General features: G+C 53.5%; 1 protein-coding gene across 1 annotated transcript in view; it reads right to left on the bottom strand.

The window, feature by feature from the left end:
* TRABD2B (TraB domain containing 2B) overlaps positions 1 to 18,456 on the bottom strand; it is a 192,796-nt gene that overhangs the window by 26,966 nt on the left and 147,374 nt on the right. The window contains exon 3 of the mRNA XM_004598496.2: positions 3,065 to 3,211. Coding sequence (XP_004598553.2) covers positions 3,065 to 3,211 — 147 coding nt within the window. The remainder of the gene's footprint in view (positions 1 to 3,064; positions 3,212 to 18,456) is intronic.

The following is an 18,456-nucleotide window of genomic DNA, read 5'->3' on the forward strand; positions in this document are numbered from 1 at the left end:
ACCCAGGCAACTCCTACCAGCTCACAGTGTAAGGGAGCCTTCCTTCTCCTCCCCTGAGTCAGAGCTCCTAACACGCCTGCATCTTCTGGGGCATGTTCTGTTTCTTTTTTCAAAAAAGACTTATTTGTTTAAAAGACAGACACAGGGAGAGAGAGAGAGAGAGAGAGATTTTGCATCTACTAATTCATTCCCCACATGGCCACAACAGCCAGACCCAAGCCCCAAGTCAGCAGTTTGGAGTTCTATCCAGGTTTCCACGTGGGTGGCAGAAACTCAAGTACTTAAGTCATCACCTGCTGATTCCCAGGTACATTAACAGGGAATGGGGTCAGAAGCGAAGTAGCTGGAACTGAAATACACACGTTTACATTGGATGTGGGTGTTCCAACCAGCAGCCTAACTCCCACGCCACAATACCAGCCTTGCTGTTTTCTCTTTTGACCTCGCAACCCACCAAATGCACAGCACACCTGTACTTGACAGTAGCTCATTGCACACACTGTGTGTTGGCCAGAGCTGGGGAGCAGGAGCCGAGCGGCACACCCTCGCCTATGAGGACCATGGTCTGGTGTGTGTCTCCAGCCCTACCCCGTCTTCCTGCTCTCTCCTGACCTTGGCTCACTGTATAAGAACTTCTTCTCTGGGACATTCTTCCTGTTCTTTTTTTTTTTTAATTTTTTTTCTTTAATATTCATTTATTCATTAATTACATTGCATTACATGACACAATTTCATAGGTACTGGGATTCCCCCCCTTCACCCCAAACCCTTCCCCCATCATGAATTCCTTCACCTTGATGCATAACCACAGCTCAAGTTCCGTTGAGATTCCCTAATTAAAAGTTTACACCATACAGAGTCCAGCATCCCACTTGTCCAGTTCAAGTTCAACGGCCTCTTAGGGAGGCCCTTTCAGGTTTGTAGGCAGAGCCAGCAGAGCGTCACCTCGATCAATTAGAAGCTCCAACATATCATCAGCAACAGTCCAGGTATGATGAGGCTGGTGCAGAGTCCACTGATTGACATAGTCCGTCTTAGGGTTTCCCCTTGTCCAGTTTTCCGCTGCAAGCATAAAGCTGAGGTGGTTGATTCATCTACTCCATTTTCCATCTTTTTTTGATTAATGCTTTGATTCCTCCATTTTGTTCAGGGGAATCCCCCTAAAAAAAACTTTGAGGCATTCCCAGTCCAGGCTCCTACATGTACTACTAGTAAGCACAGTGCCCGCCACCGTCCATCACTCCGATCAGCTGATGGTTTTAACCCCTGGGTTGGTTCTATTCTGAGCCCCGACCTCTATTGGAACCAATGAGTATCGCATCTCTCCCCGGCTCTGCCCATCACACTCTCGTCCCTCACCTAAACCAGTGGGAGGAGTGCTGGTCGGGTGTTGCATTCCCTGCTAGCACAGGCCATTTCACCTTGGCATTTTGTGTTTTGTACTGTTTGTTTTTTTTTTTTTTATCGCGACCAAACCCGGCCAGGCCCCCACACAGTTTCAGCACTTGGGCTTGCCAGTGGATGACGTGAACCGACTCAGCCTGGTCTGCCCCAACATTCTTCCTGTTCTTATCTGTGGCCAACTCAGGTTCTTGCAGGCATCATTCCTTCTATTTCCTGGTACCAGCCCCTACTCCAAGCCCCCCCACACAAGGTATTCCTGTATGGGCTCCTCCGCTTCATTCTCTCCTCCCAGCCTACCCACAGCCAGAGCTACACTTGGCTGCAGTTTCCTGTGGAATCTTCTGTCTTTCCTGTGGAGGCTGTGGAGCTCTCCAATAGGGCAGATCTCCCTGGAGATGTCCCATTTCATGGCTCCATGTCTGACCTTTGTAAACTACTTCATTCATTCAAGCTAATACTCTAGGCTGGGGTCTGCTCCAGCCTGTCAATACATTGGTGAATAAAGCCGAACATATTCTTGCCTCGGGGGGGTGGGGGTCACATTCCAATGAGGAAAGGCAGAACAGAGTCAGTAACACCTGCAGCAGGTGCATGGTGTTAGGAGATGATGATGGGACCACGGCGAGCGGAACCGAGAGTGCAGGGATGGGGTGTTTAGGCTGCAATCCTCCACAGGGCAGCTGGGCCCGCCATGGGCAGAGGATATTTGAGTGTTGTAGGCAGAGGAAAGGAAGCCATGGTGATGCCTGGGGAATGATGTTTCTGGCAGGGCCAACAGACTGGGAACCTGCAGCTAAATATGTAAGGGAGGCAAGCAGAGATGGGCTGGGCAATGGGGTGGAGCATAGGGTAGGCAGGCTTTTACCCTGAGAAAGATGGGGAGCCCTGGAGTTTTCTGAGCTGGGAAGTGGCCTACGCTGCTGCATTATACAAATGCATGGCTAACCACCATGTCAGTAGAGGTGACATGGAGGCCTTGGGAAGCCTGGAGGAACATCTCAATCTGGTGTACCAGCAAAGTTTTTTGGAGAAGGCAGGACTGGCCTAACCATGGCCAACGGGGAGGGTTCTGGGGGTGGAGAGCGTGGACAAAGGCAATGTTATCTAAAAGGACTGCAATAGTATCAGGGGTCCTGGAATCAGGTCTGTGCTTTGGGGCAATGAAGCCAACCTGGAGGGCCTTGAAGGCTAGACCAAGTGTCTTAGAGTCTGCCCTGGAGAGGCATGGTGGACTCTGAGCAGTGCTGAGCCATCCTGCTCACGGTCAAGCCAGCATGGTCATCTTTCCTCCAGGTCTCGAGTCCAAGCAGAACACCAGGGTTGAATTTGAATCCATGCTGTAAGCTCTGGGCTTTCTGGGCATTACACACTTCAGATGTGGAACTGGAACCTCGCAGAGCCTGCCCTGGTTCCACAGTCTACACTTCCGGAGTCCCAGGCACCAGGGCCACACAGACCTGGCTCCCACTGTTGCTCTTGATAAGCTGATGACAACAGCCTAGAAGATGAGTGGCCCTGGGCAAGGCTCTCAGCCTCTTCTGCAGAGGCAGATAAGGACAGGCCCTGCTCACCTTTGCTGAAGAGGCAGCTTAGGCCTGGCCCATGTAGGCATTTGCTAACCATGCCAGGGGTGTCCTGGGGGCCAGAGGTGGGGCCTCACCTGGGACGTGTCATGGTTGAAGATGACAGCATTGAGGTCTCCACAGTTGTAATGCTTGATGAGGTCCTCGGTGGTGTAAGGCGCCTGCAGGCTCCCGGCCCGCACACTCTCGTGCTGCAGCAGGGTCTGGTTCAGAGCAAACAGCACCTGCATGGAGGAGACAGACAGCGGTGAGGGTGGTATACAGAGATCCTGGCTGGCCTCTGGGCCTGACCCTCCACTCTGCAACCCTCAGGACAACAGATCCAAACGACAGAAGGAGCATGGGGCCCGGGTGGGGTGCTCCCATATTCCCATGCCAGATGCCCGGCCAGCATGCTGCCACCACAGCCCTCTGCCTCTGCAGGTTCCCATTCCTCTGAGTCTCACTGCCTTACTAGTGACATGCCAGCATGACAGTGGGGTTGGGAGTGGTGGGGAGAGGCAGGGGTTGTTTAATTATAGTGCTTACAAGTATCCTAGAGGGGTTGGTGTTGTGATATAGTTAAGCAACTGCCAGGGACACTGACACTCCATGTGGATACTGCTTTGAGTTCCAGCTGTTCCACTTCCACAAGGCTTCCTACTACTGTGTCTGGGGAAACAGCAGACAACAACCCAAGCACTTGGGTCCCAGGACTTAGGTGGGAGATCCAAACGGAATTCCAGACCCCTGGCCTTAGCCTGGTGCAGTCTCGGCTGTGTTGACCACTTGGCGGGGAGTGAATCAATGGATGGAAGATTGATCTCTCTCTCATTCTCTCTGTAACTCTGTCTTTCAAATAAATGCATCTTAGAAAAGAAACAGCCTAATATGAACATGGATTCACTTTGTACTCAGGAGTACTCCTCCAAACAGAGCAACCCAGATAGAAACAAACACAAGGCCTAATGGGATGTCAGGGCCTAGCCCCAAGGCAGCATCTGGAAGCCTCCTCTTCCAGGACAAGGCCTGGAAGGGCTAGATATCCATGCTGCCACTGGCTGCCTTGCCTGGTTCTGGAGACACAGCCATGCCCTGCCAGTCCTGCAGTTGGCAGGATTTGGCACCTGCCCAAGGTATGAGGGCCCTGGGAGAGCATCCAGCCCAGTGCTAGCTGCAGAAATTAAGCCCCAAGGAGGGAAGGGCCTGGCTTAACACTCAACTGCAAGCAGACTCAGCTTTACCTGACAAGTGTTACAGATTCCTCTTACCTACAAGGAAGGGGGAGATGCTCAGAATTGGCATTATTTAGCCCAAAAGAAAGACCTGTCACCATGGTGTGAAATGTCAGGAGGTGGCTTAAGGCCATCTGTGCCTGCTGTGTCCCTAGCCACAGCCCAGGCCTTAGTTCTCAGACCCTGTTCATCTGTTTTGCATAGTACCTTGCACAACAAGTGCTAGCCCCTTGGCTCACATCCATTCATCCCTCACTGGGACCACTAACAATAGTCCCTCCCATCTCCCTGCAGCCCACCCTTTTTAGCTAGCCCATTTGCTTTTGCCACGGCTGAAGTTTATATATATATAATTTATTTGAAATACAGAAGAGATTTTCCATCTGCTGCTTCATGCTTCAAATAGCTGCAACGGCCAGGACTGGACCAGGTTGACGTCAGCAAGTTCATCTGGGTCTCCCACGTGAGTCCTGGAACCCAAGCACTTGGGCTGTTTGCTGCTTTTCTGGGCACATTAGCAGGGGAGCTGGATCAGAAGTGGAACAGCCATGACTAGAACCGGTGCATATGGAATAGGGGTGTCATGCCCACAGGTTGAAAGGTGAGTTCATCAGTAGAACCTGACTATGCTCTCGACCCCGTTGTGGTAAGCAAGCTCTTTTCTCACGAGGTCCTGACACCTCCAAATACTCCAGCTCAACCAGCACAGCGTCTTCTGCTCCCAGCACATCCTCCCCTCCACATGCTGTTCTTCCCACAAGGAAAACCCTTTGCCTTCTCATCTTCCTCTTGCAAACTCAAATCAGGCCAGCCAGACCCTTCATGGACGTCTCCTGTGAAACTTCCTAGACTCTCACCTGTCTGGTAGACTGAATGCCTCCCCACTTCAGCCCCTGCCCAGTTTATCCATCCCTTCTATTCATGTTCTTGGCCATGAACTTTGTAGCTCTCAGTCACTGTGACTCTGGACTTGCTTCAGCATGGAATATACTTGATCATCGCAAACAAAGGTCTGGAAAGCACTTGAGTGCTGCTGCTGTTGCTGATGCTCCATGCACCTCCACCAGGACCCCAAGGACAGGTTAGCCTGCTGGAGGATGCTAACATGCAAGGCTGACTCTCTGAGCTAAGGCCTTGCTAGGTCAGTCCCCAGCCAACTGGCTCCCAGCCATGTGAATGAGCCCCGCCAAGATCAGCAGAGCATTCTTTCAAACAGACCCAGGGGTAACAGCAGTGAAGGCTACTGTTGTTGAAGCACAGCAACAGGCAAGTGACACCCTATGCTTCTTCCCACCAGGGGAAGGACATTCTGCTGTTTTTGCTGTTTAGCGACCGGCCTCCCTCAGTTGGCTAGGAGCTTCTGGAAAACAGAAATTGTGCCTTTGTCTCTGAATACACAGCACAGTGTCGTTTCATCCTTTCTTTGTTGCTATGACACCTGCCATGCTCATTTGACTCTTCAGGGATGCCTCAAAAGTCCTGAAGAGTCATGCCTGGAACTTCAGAGCGTGTGTGTGTGTATGTGTGTTTTGAGGCATGCCACTGTAACCCACTAGGGTCAAGAAACACACACTTTGAACCACAAAAGCTCAGGCAATAGACACACTCAGCCTAGACCAAAAACACCAACACAAGCAACACGGCCAAGCATGTATTCTGGGATCACTTCCTACATTTGTTAAGGCTGGCAGGAGAACTATGCTGTGCTGGAGACAACGCCCAGGCTGCTCCCCTTCCCCAGCTGGATGGAGATGGGGTCACACACACCCCCGTCCCACTTCCCTGCCTTCCCCAGGCCTCTCCACTGAAATCTGATCTGCAACCATCTGGTGCAGGGTGTCCATGGCAGCACTATGGCTGGGGATGGGACACAGGAGGCAAGGCCCTGTTGTTGTGGACATTACTAAGGCAACAGGCACTTCCTCCTGCCTAGCACATGCCTGGGATGAAAGTGTCTATATCGAGCTTATCCCCTCTCCATCCTCACACCCCTTCTAGGGGACCCAGGACAAACAAACTTCCCATGACCACACCTATGACAGCGCACATCTGGCCTCCTTCCTTGCTTCTCAGAGTCAGCTGGGTGAAGGCACCACCTCCTGACCCGTGGTGATTTCATTGATCTTAGGGCACCCAAAGATCTGGCTCCCTGGGAACCAGCGTGATTCCTGGAGTGGCTTCTGCTATTGTGTGATCCCCAGGGAGCCAGGAGGCGCTCTAGGAAGTGACTGTGTTCCAGTCTTGGCAGGTAGGAAGTGTGGGGTAACTATTCTGTAAATGTGGCTCACAGGAGAGCAGATCCATGTGTCTGAGGAGTCCCTGGAAGGGCTCTGAGAAGTCATGTACATGGGCGGTTTTCAAACCTTTTTTAGCCATGGAATCTTTTTGCTGTGTTTTCTTACTGTTTTCCAAAGGAACCTTGCTTGGAACTCAAATTGTGGAGCAGTAAAAATGGAAACTCCCCAGCTGACGTCAGGGAGGCAGGTTGGAGCCTGAAGTCCTGTAGGCTCAACCCCCTCGCTGGGCAGGAACTCCCAAGGCCTCTGTGCAGAACCCACAGATACCCAGAGCCCAGTTGGAGAACCACTCATCACATAAAAGAGAAGATACAGGGCCAGGAGCAGGCAGGATGGGGCTTGCCCATGATTATGCTGTGATCTGGGGACCGAGCTGGCTCAGCCTCAGCTCTTCTGGCTACCCTTTGCCTTTGGACCTCAAGGCCGAGGTTGGATTCCTGGATGGCCACCTGCACTCACACCCATGCTTGTTATGGAATGGTGGGAAACAGCAGACCTAGGTGGGGCAGATGTGTTCTTGAGAATGTTACTGTTGGGTCCTTTTCTTGCTCTTACAACTCTCTAAAGCTTGCACTAAAGCTTGGCATCTTCAGCAGCAGCAGCAAGGATGCTTGCTTAATGCCTCGGCACACCCCTGGCTTGGGAGCCACTCTTTGAGACTTACAAAGCAGTCTTCCTCTGTCTGTTTCTGGGAACATTGTTCATTGAGCACTCACTATGTGGCAGTACATTCTAAGCTCCTAGTGGTGTCTTTAGCTTTTATAGAAATTTTGAGGCAAGGATGTGATTAATTGCACTTAGGAGAGTTAAAAAAGCTGCAGGAAAGTGGTATGAGGTACCGTGCCAAGGTGACACTGTAGAGAGAGATGGAGGGGGTATTCAGTTCTGCTCTGAAACCTGTTGCCCTAGTTAACCACTGTCAACTGGGGCTTCCTCCTGCTCTTTCTGGAACCTAGCCAGCAGGGAAAATGTCTCTATTCACAGAACAGCAAGAGGAGGGATAGGCCCAAGGCCACATGGCTGGTAAAGACCAGAGCTGTGTGTGCAATGCTGTTTGGCTGTAACCAGCTCCTATCACCATGACTTGAATTCCACAAACGCTTCTTCCCAAGTGTTCTGGGTGCTTCTGACTAACAAGGCAGCCACACCAGTTCACCCGGGCAACAGACATCCACTTCCAGTTGCTTCTCTGTGGGGATCTGAGATGGTGGATGACTTGGGCGTGGTGTCCACCTGCACGGAGGCAGGGAGGCGAGTGTTGCAGCTTGTATGGCCAGCACATAGGCTGTCCCACCAGGGGAAGGCCCCAACTTCTGTGTCCTTCCCCTCCCCATTGTCTTGAATTCCCAGCCTGGGCACTGCTCAGACTCCCAGACTCTGAAGCTTTCTGCTCCCAGCCACCTTGGAATAACAAACCTTTCATGCGTGTCGCCATGGCAGCCTGTACTAAGATGATGTTTATGATGAGTCTCAGACATGGAATAACAAACACAGGGCAGGGACCAGAGCCACCTCCCTGCCTCTGAATGGCTGGATGGAGGCATGGCCACCAAGCCCTGGAGCAGCTCCAACAGCAGTGGCCCCAGGCAGCTGCTAAGTGTGGGTCCAGAAGTTAAACATGGCTTCCATGTTAGGTCTGGGATGGTACAAGGCAGGCGCCAGCAGTGGGGAAAAGGTAAGAGCAGGTTTATGGTTGCAGAACAGCTCAGGAAGCAGTGCTGGCTGGGATGGTACAGGAACCCTGAGGTCTGGCCCAGCACTGGCAGTGTGAAGGGAAGATATCAGAAGGAAGGAGAGTGGGAGCCAGGGCCCTTAGGGCTAAGCCTGACCTTCAGGAACCACAGCAAGTGCCCAGGCCACTGAGTCGGCCTCTCTCAGGTGGGCACTGTTATAGACATTGGGGAAAGACAGCCACAAAACCCTTCTCTCAGAACCTACCTGCTGGTGAGGTCACTAGAGACTCCTCAAAGCCTTGGCACAATACTAACATTGAGTGGCAACAAGGAGGTCCTGGAGGACCCCTCATGCCCTGAGTCAACACACGGAGTAGTTACTGTGAGGCTAGCAGCAGGACAGGCTGGAGTGCTGCTCTTCAAAAGACAGGAGGAAGAGTATGGAAGGCTGGAGATGCTCACAAGGCTCTTTGTGGTACTCTGCCCTATGATCAAGGCCAATGGAAAAGCCTGGCCCCAAGCCAGCAGGACCCTGAAAGCACAAAGTCTTCAAGGATCAAGGTTTGGGTCACCTATCAAGTTAGCAACTATGACCAGGGGCAGGCATCATGGTGTTGTAGGTTAAGTTGCTGCCTGCGATACAGGCATCCTGTATAGGTGCTGATTCATGTCCTGATTGTGCTTCTGACCCGGCTCCCTGCTAAGCAGTGGAAAGATGGCCCAAGTGCTAGGGCCCCTGTACCCATGTGGGAGACCTGAATGAAGCTCTTGGCTTCCCACTACAGCCTGGCCCAGTCTTGGGTGTGCTGGGTATTTAGGGAGTGAATCAGCAGTCAGAAGCCTGCTCTCTCTCTCTGTAACTTTGCCTTTCAAATAAATAAATAAATCCTTACACAGAGAGAAAGAGCAGCATGACTCACTGAGGAACATGCTGGAAGCAAAGGGAATGGTAGAAGGAAAAGGGTAGAAGAAGGTAGTTGCAAATGCCAGCTTGAACAGTGTGATCAGTTAGGTGTAAGCAAGGTGGTTGCTCATTAGGTTTGGGAGTACGTACGCATATCTGTCAAGTATCCTTGTTTTCTTCCTTCTCTTATTCACCATCATGTAATAGAGCATTTACTGACTTAAAAAAAATTACTTGAAAGCAGAGTGACAGAGAAAGAAAAAGGTGGGGAGGGAGAGACAGACAAAGTGAAAAAGAGAGTTTGAATTTTCATCTGCTGGCTCATTCCCCGAATGGCAACATTGGCTGGGACTAGCCGGCTGGGAAGTCTTGGGTTCTTTCTGGCTTCCCTGTGCCCAGGTTTGCAAGCCATGTTGTTTGTAGGAGGTACAGACATAAACGGACATGTGGAGGCATGTCTTTGGGACCAGGATGAGTGGTGAACTGGGACAGAGGAGGGATGTCAGGGCCTTAGCCATGGGGCGCCATCACAGCTGATGCAGAGGCAAGGGGAAAGGCCACTTTTGCCAGGTCACCATGCTTGTACACAGCCTCCCTGCTGCCTTCCACTCTGGGCCCAACTCGGCAGAGCCTTGTTCCCAGTCCCAGGAACCTCGCCTCTGCCTAGAAGCCTGCAGCATTCCCCCTGCCTGTTCATACCACCCCCTTTGCTACAGAGGTTCCTTTCATCAGAAGGGTTCACCTGAACTAGGGACAAGAAAGGTTCCTGGCCAGGTCCCCCAAAGCATGGGACACTGCCAGAGCAATGACCTGTGGGGGTTTTCCTGCTGCTCAATGCAGGTCCTTCCTGCTTGAGAGCTGAGTGCTCCCAGGGCAGCTACTGCTGTCTGGGGCTCAGTCACTCCCCCAGGCAGCACAGCGCTTGCCACTTGCAGAGTAGATGCTGGAGTGGCACGTATGGAAGGAATGGAGGGCAGAGAAGCTGCATGATGAGCTGCCCAGCCAGGGACCCTTATCCTGGGTGGATCCTCGCCAGGACCCAGCACATAGCTGAGCAGAGCAGAGACCCCCCGAGATGGATCTGTCGGCACCCGAGGGCTGGGGGGCCAGCAGTCGCCACACAGGCTGCCACCTCCGGGGGGAGAGATCCGTAGAGTTCAGAGCCTGCTAGGCTCCAGCTGAAATTTATTTATTTATTTTCCTCATCCCATCGACAGGCACCAAAGCACTGCCGACTGCTTCCCGGCTTCCTGTCCAGCACTCTGAGACTTCCAGGCTTCCGGCGCAGAATCCTGTCTCCAGGCCCTGGGCTCCTGGGCAGCAGGCATCCAAATAAACATGGGGTTTCCTGGAGCGGGGCCCGACTCCGTGTCTGTACTGCCTGACTCCTCACTAGGCAGCCCTGGACACAGTGTTGGCTTACCTATGGCTTACCTATCAGGGAAAGGGCAAGTTCCACTTTCAGCGAAAAACAAAACAAAACAAAAAAAACCCCAAAAAACAAAGAAACAAGGAGTCTCGGTTGAGTTCTTTTGTACCAGCTTCTGTTCAGGCCCTGGAGCTGCAGCAGTGAATGTAACACCTGGAGATCCCTGCCCTTATTGCAGTGGGGGAAAGCTGGCACCAAGCCGATATACACAACTGGTGTGTCAGAGAGAGCTGCTATGGGGAAAACAAGGCAAAGGAGTATGTAACTGTGTGTGTGTGTGGGGGGAGGAATGTGCATAATTTGACCTTTTATGTGGGACAATGTTCAGGAAGGGTCAGGATGAGAAGTGACAGTTGACAAAAGGTGAGGAGGGGGGCCATGCAGGTGTCTGAGAGAGCAGGCAGTGGGAATACAAACCGGCTCTGGGGTAGAAGCAACCCTGATGGGTTTGAGGAGCAAGGCAGGGAGCTGAAACAGTGGAGAGCAATGAGCAAGGGGGAGCTGGCAGCAAGGGCTGTGTTGGGTGAGATACCCGGAGAAAGCTGACGGCTCACTGCCAGTGAAGTGAGTTTCAGTGAAGTGACTCCAATGGAAAGAGTGACGGACGAGTGTTGAATGATCGGACTGTTTACGGAGGTGTGCATGGGATGGTGCATCAGTGAGGTGTAGCAGTAATGGAGCCTTCTCTGCTTCTAAACCTATAGAAGAAGGGAAGGGAAATGAAAGGAAGGCGAGGAAGCAGGGACTTGCATGTGACCCGAGCTGTGGACTTCACAGAGGAGCCTGGCTGCTGGCTGTGGGTCTGGGGCACTGCCAAGAACATAGCGGGGTGGGTGGAGGTGAGAGACACCATAGCATCCTCCCCGTCCAGCCTGCCCATCTCTTGCCATCTCAGCACAGGGCAGAGCAGGAGATGGGAGTGGGGAGTTTATAGCACAAGCTGAGAAGTTATGGAGAGGGTGTGGCAAGGCAAGTCCAAAGGGCCCACTGGGCTCAGAGCTTTGGCTCCCCTAAGGGAGAAAGACAGAGGGTGTCTGAGTGGAGGGCTGCTGGGGCAGCGGTGTGTTCCTGGGAAGGAGAAGGCAGGGCGGGGGGTGGGCAGAGGACAGGGCTGGGAGGTCAGACTGAAGATGCACCAGCTATACCCACCTTGCCTCCCCCTCTCCAGAGCCTCCGGCGCAACTGAAGAACCACAGACTCGGCCTCCAGCACAGCTGCTCATTGCTCTGTGCGGGGACAGCCACATCCTGCGTGGGTCCTGGGTGCGGCTGGCTGAGCCCCTGTGCTTCCCTGGGCGGGCATCGGGAGGCCTGACTCACCGGGTTTTCTGTCCTTCCTGTCTTTGAACGCGTTGTTCCTCCACCCAAAGACCACCCTTAGAGATCCCAGCGTTCCTCTCTGTCCTTCAAGTCGTGCCAGGAAATGCTCATAAATCCGGAGCCACCCACATGATGACAGCAGCCCTGGGCCTGCAGGGAGGCCGCTAGCTGGGACTGCTGGGCCGGGCTTGGAGCCCAGGGGTCTCTAGGAGAGGCGCTGAAGTGCAGTCTCTCCTATTGCTGGGCGTGCAGGTTCGGGCACACCTGAACCTGAGAGAAGCCAGAGGCTCAGGGTCTGGTGCTGTAGCCAGGGCAGTGAGAAAGGACAGCACGGTTTCCCAGTGCAGGGGCTTTGCGCTGGGGGCTATAGCTCTGTCCTGCACTTGATCCAACAATCTCTCCCTGCTCCTGCTCCTTCTGCTGGAAAGCTCTGTACCCACTTAGTGACCCCTGAATCTCCTGATTTAAATATACTTTGTGCATGGGGGAAAGGAACAACATGCACTTGCAAGTCCCAGGGAATCACCTGTCTGTAACCATTCTGGGTTAAAGAGCTTGGAGCAATTTCAAGGTGATGTAGCAGACGGGGACAAAGAGGTACTGATGATATCCAGTGGGGAGCTACTGGTAAAAGGAAGAGACAGGGCAGTTGGGGCCTGCATGCCAGGTGTGGATGAAGTTGGCACAGGCTTCAAGCTGGGCTGGGGAGGTTGAGCAGGTGCAGCGGGAGGTGTGCTCATGGCCCAGGTGACAGGGCCTGATGCCACTGACTCTGGACTGAGTCTTTCCTATACATATGACTCCTCTCTGCCTGGTTCTCCGAAAGGATGTACATCCCCTGGAGGTGGGAAGAATGGGTGGGGGAGCTAACAGCAAGCCAAGGGAGATCCAGGAAGCGACAATAGTCTCCGTGGGAGGTGATCAGTCAGCGGAGGCCTTGGTGACATCATCATCCTGGCTGTCACTTGATTGCTGCTGAGGTTGGCTGCACATACATCGCTTTTATTTTTCCTGCTGTCCCAAGGCCTGCCCTGCTGACACAGCTGCTTCGACTTCAAAAGGCAAGCCAATATTTTCATTTGCACAATCAGTATGAAATTCCTCAAGGGCCTAATTCCTCTGGTCTGACCACACAGCAATTACCCATCTGCAGAGGGGGCGTTGGGGTCTCATGGCACTTCAGTGGTGTGGAGACCTCCACAGTGTTTTGGGGCTGGACAGGGGCCAGAGAGAACTGGCTTGGACAGGCACCTCCAGGTGGTCCAGGGTGGGAGGAGAGCCCTTAGTGCAGATGGGAGAAATCCCAACACACCCAGCACTCCTCTGCTCAGCCATGACTCCTGCTCAGCATTTAAAACAGTTGCAGGAAAGGGCCGGGCTGTGAGCTGACTGAAGACCTGGAACCTGCAACAGGCAGGTGCGGAAAGTTCCTGGTCTGCTGCTTCAGTGACATGTTGTAAGAATGTAGGTCCTTGGGTTCAGTGTGGTAGCCTAGCTGCTAAAGTCCTCGCCTTAAACATGGCGGGATCCCATATGGGCGCTGGTTTGTGTCCCGGTGGTCCTGCTTCCCATCCAGCTTCCTGCTTGTGGCCTGGGAAGGCAGTTGAGGACAGCCCAAGTCCTTGGGACCCTGTATCCATTTGGGAGACCTGGAAGAAGCTCCAGGCTCCTGGCTTTGGATCAGCTCAGCACCGACTGTTGTGGCCATTTGGGAAATGAATAAGCAGGTGGAAGATTTTCCTCTCTGTCTCTCCTCCTCTCTGTATATCTGACTTTCCAATAAAATTAAATAAATCTTTAAAAAAGAAAAAGAAAAGTGTAGGTCCTCTCTAGGCCTCAACTTAACCATCTACCTAGAGGAGAGAATGTTCTGTCTGTTTTGTAGGGACCAGCATCCCACAAATCTTGTAAAGTATTACCACCCTTCCTTAGAACAGACACACACACCCACATGTACACAGACTAAGGAACATTTGTTCCCTAAGCGCTAGAGGAGGTCCTGGAAGGCTCTCCTGTAGGTGTTCTGGGGGAAGCCAGAGTGTATGAACTGAATCCCCACTCAGTCTTCAGGGTTCAGCAGGAACTAGTGCCAGGCCTTGCACTGGGCGCTGGAGGCGTGAGTCTAAATCAGTGCCATATCTGCTGGAGGCGTGAGTCTAAATCAGTGCCATATCTGCCGTTGAGAAGTTCACAGTTAGGTGTGGAGCCCAGTGGGAGGACTTGGCATGAGGTTAAGCAGCACTCATAAAAGCTCCAGCCATGGGAACGACAAGGTAGGATGGCAGCCCAGGAGAAGAGGGCATAATGGGACTCTTAAAAGAGGTGACTTTGCAGAGACACCTGCAGGCATAGTACCTGTCCTGCAGACGAGATAGAAAAGGACTTCCAGGTGGTGTTAACAACCCATGTAAAGCACAAGCGGCTGGAGAAGCTGTCAAGCTCAAGGACATGGCAGAAGCCATAAGAAGCAGCAAGAGCTGGGGGCAGAGGAGGGCTCTGGAGCTCAGCTTCACCCTGCGGATAATGCAGAGCCACTGAGGGTACCAAGCATGGTGACCAATCGGCCTTTTCAGTTAGAAACTGTCCTTGGGCTGCAGCATGGAGGAAGGATTAACATGGTACACACTCCAGGCAGGAAACAGCCTGGAGCCAGAAAATAGGGAGACCCTCCCTGGGCCCTAGGGACTTCAGGGACAGGGAAGAAGTGAGGGGAAGCCATCCTCCAGCTCAAATTGCCCATCCCATCCACCTCTCTCCTTCTTGGAGTTTCAAGGCTAGGCACTCACCCCTTGCTCCTCCATGTCAGGAATCAGGGAAGCTGCTGGAAAAGCAGGCCCAGAGTGGCAGAAAGGAAAGGAGGTTGCGTATAGGGCCACATACAGGTTCCTAGGCAGCGCTCAGTCTCCTGGAGGCCCTGATGCCCCAGGCTGCCACGCTGGCCAGCACTCTGCTTGCTGATTGCAGGGACTTACAAAAGGGAGGACCAGCACAAGCTGGGAGGTCCTCCCAGAGGAGGTGTGCTTTTGGGTGTGGGCTATGGACAAGTGTAGCCGGCAAGGACCCCCACCACTGACCTGGTAAAGCCAACAGCTGCGCCAGCAGGGCAGAGGATTGCCAGCAGGACCTGAGGCCCTGCCAGCAGATTCTTAGAGGGAGCTATGAGGCTGAAGCAGACTTCGCTCTGCCCAGTGTGGCTCCTTGAGGCAGAAAGACCCCCTGAGCCAGCTCTTTTGGGGGCTCTCCTCTGTTCCTGTTACCCTATCCAAGCCTCCTCTCCCAAGATAGAACTGCCCATCAGGAAAGCTGCGGGCACCACCAAGTCTTGCCCATCTGTGTGAGAGCCAGTCCTTGCTCTTCCAGAATGCGTCTGGCTTCTCTGTGTTCTTTTCCCAACACCAGGGCTCAGATTTCAGCTTTGCAGTCTTTTGCTTTGAGTTTAAAAATGTGTTCCTTTTCTGTGGTGGGGAAAGGAGGGGTTGGGGGGCACAAGAGACTGGGCAGTCCAAGTGAAGCAGACAGCCGTCTCCTTCCTGCTGCACACTGCATTCCCTGGCTCGCTGTGTGGTGCTGGGCACCTGCCTATGCTCTCTGGGGCCTACTGTGCTCCATGTACTACGAGGAGAACCATGTAGGACCTGAGGACTCCCTGTCACTCGAGCCTCCTGGCAGTGCCCAGTGCTGGCCTCCTGTTGCCAGGAAGGGTCTCCTGTGATTTCAAACAGGCAAAAAGCAAGAGAGAGTGCTTCTGCCTTATAGTGTTGTCTGTGAGGCAGCTCTGTCCTTGTATGTGCCCCAGGTAGGGCATCCTGTGCTGGACAGGCAGGACAGGCGTGTGGGCTGTGCTGTGTGCTCTCCCAGCCTGAGAGGTCTGAACACAGGTACATGTGTGTGCCTGTCCTCTGTCCAGCGCCACTGTACAGCATCCTGGGGAGGCTGGGATGCACGTCCAAGGGACCTGCTCCCTGACACCAAGGGGTCCTTTTGATCACTTTCCATGGTCCCTTTTGTGGCCTGGCCTATGCCATTTGTGTCTCTAACCTCACCCCTCCACTCCCTCCCTTGGTCTGTGTTTCTCCTGTGGCTGCTGGTGGTGGCAGGGACACCGTACACTGGGATCTGCACCGTAAAGTCTGGGTCCAGACTGCATTCCTGTGCTGGGCCACCCTGACCAGATTTGGGAACCATTCAATCTAACAAATTACAGTGAGACTGCAACATTGCCTGGCTGCACCCCTTCTCACTTCCTTCTGCCCTGGATCAGCAGCAGCCTCCCACGTGCTCTCCAGGCCACCTTCGGCAGGGCCTCACCCATCTCCCCAAGCTCCTCTTGCCCTCTCTGCTCCTTGCTCTGTGATTTTACTGCCCTCAAAGTTTTCCCAAATGTGCCATTTCTCCCACTAGAAGGGGCTAGGCCCGCACCAATGTGCTGTTCCCAGAAATCCCTCTCTAATCTCATGGTTGTCTAGTATCGCTTCAGACAGTGGCTGGAGCCTTACCTTCTGCAAACTCCCCTGCTCAAAGCTCTCCTACTCCTTGCATTACTTTGTCAAGGTATTCCTAACAATAGGTCTTCACATACTTTTGTGGTTGACTGTTGAACTTGAACCACCACTGGCCATTTTCTTCATGCGGGTCAGGAGAGACCATCACCAATGCCATCCCCCAGGGTCTACATTGGTGGGAAGGAGTCAGGGGCCAGAGCCAGGAATCAAATTCAGGTACTGATATGGGACACAGGTGTCTTTACCACTAGGCTCATACTGTTGATGTTCCCATTGCTAATCTCATTTTCCAGATGAATAAAGGAGACAGAGTGGGTGAGCTACTTGTCTGGAGTCACACAGCAAGTAAGGACAGTGTGATGACAGCAGTGGATGATGGTCACATGTCCCTTCCCACCACTCTGCAGCCACATGGAGAGGGGAGGCGACAGATCTGACCCAGTCACCCTCAGAGCCCAGTGGCAGTCCAGGACCTGCTAAAGGGAAGAAAGGAGTGGGCACGGAGATGGGATGCGGGGGACAGGCCTGCATGCCAGGTTGTGGTCCTGGGGCAGCCAGCAAGCTCTACAGGGGCAGCCCGAGGCCACATGTTTCTTACTCTGGACCTCCAGGAGGGCTGAGAACCAGCAATGCAGACAGAGTGGTGGTGCTTTGCCTGGCTCTGGGGAAAAGAACCTCAGGATGACAAGGCCTCGCTCAGGGCTTCTTAGCACGCACACCCTTTTCAGGCTCCTGAATGATGTCTGAGACAGACGGAGGCATTGGCTGTGCTGTAAGCCCCGCTGGTGCAAGGCATGGCTGGCCCCCAGGGTCCTGACATCCGCCCCTGGAGACCCACCCCATCCCTCCATGGTCCTGGCTGTCTACACCTTGGCTTACTCCAGCGCCCTGGGCCCGGGCCCAGCAGTGCTCAGCTTGGTGTGGGGTTTGCGCCCAGCAGCAGCCAGCCTGGGCGGTCAGTGAGCCCAGGAGGCTTCCTCCCCAGCTCCTCAGCCCCCGCCTTTGATGGGGATCAGGTTCCCCTACAAACATAATTGAACGAAAATATGAGAGAGAAAAGGTCTTTGTTCTCCCATTTACAGCGTCACAAAATATGTAACAAATTAGCCGTTTATGAGGGAAGAGAGGGACATGGGCTGGGTCTGCACAAGTGGGCCTTTCACGGAGGCACTTGGGGGGCGGCCCAGGAACTCCAGGTCTGCCACCCCCTACAGCCAGCACGTACAGTTTGTGGGGCAAGTCCAGGCCCTGGCTCACCCAGGTTGGGATCTGCAGGAGGCCTGTGGGGCAACCCATGGTGCCAAGCAGCTCAGGGCAAATCCTGTACCAGGAGTGTCTGGTGCCTGTACAGGGCACCCTGCACTCCGGACACCCCACTCTGGTGACATGACCTGTGACCGTTCCTCTGTGCCTGCTTCCAGCTTCCCTCTCTTCCTGGTGAAGGTCTCCCTACCTCTAACGGTCAGGGTTTTGGCAGTTATCTCTAAGGGGTTGTCCAAGGTACTCAGGATGCCATGTCTAACTGAAAGTGCGTGTGATTTGCTCTTCAGCCCTTTCCTTCTGCTTTCTGGCTGAAACGTCAGTGCGCAGGAATTGTGATGCGCACAGGAAGGTGGGGTGCTGGCCAGGCAGGAAGAGCCCTCAGCAGAGGTGGAAATGGCACATCTCTCTGGGTGCCCTGAATCATCAGAAGGCAGAATGGGGACAATCATGTGGGCACTCCCTGGGTTGCCCAGTTGTGTGACTTGACCCAGTGTCAGGATTGATGCCAGGGTGCTAAGGCCACAAGGGCCTCTTGCACTCTGTGGCTTATTATCTCCTGGTTTGGAGTTTCTGGTTCCCCAGGTCAAACCATGCGGCTCATGCCTTGTTCCCCGGTGTTTCATGCTGTGGCAGCTGGGCCCACAGCCCAGCAGTGAACGTGCTGCCCATTTGCTTTGCAGGGACCTATGCTCCCCTGCTTCTGGCCACAGGAACAGGGCTGGGTATTGCCCTGCAGTCCTTCAGGGTCAGGAGGCTCGGGCTGCAGGGGCAGGGACAAACAGGAGATGGAGAGCTCATGCCTGGCTAGGGTAAGGGGTCCCCTGAAATGCTGGGCTTCTGTGTGAATGTCTCACGTGTCTGGTGTGCA

Source organism: Ochotona princeps, chromosome 2, assembly GCF_030435755.1.
Source record: "Ochotona princeps isolate mOchPri1 chromosome 2, mOchPri1.hap1, whole genome shotgun sequence".
Classification (NCBI taxonomy): domain Eukaryota; kingdom Metazoa; phylum Chordata; class Mammalia; order Lagomorpha; family Ochotonidae; genus Ochotona; species Ochotona princeps.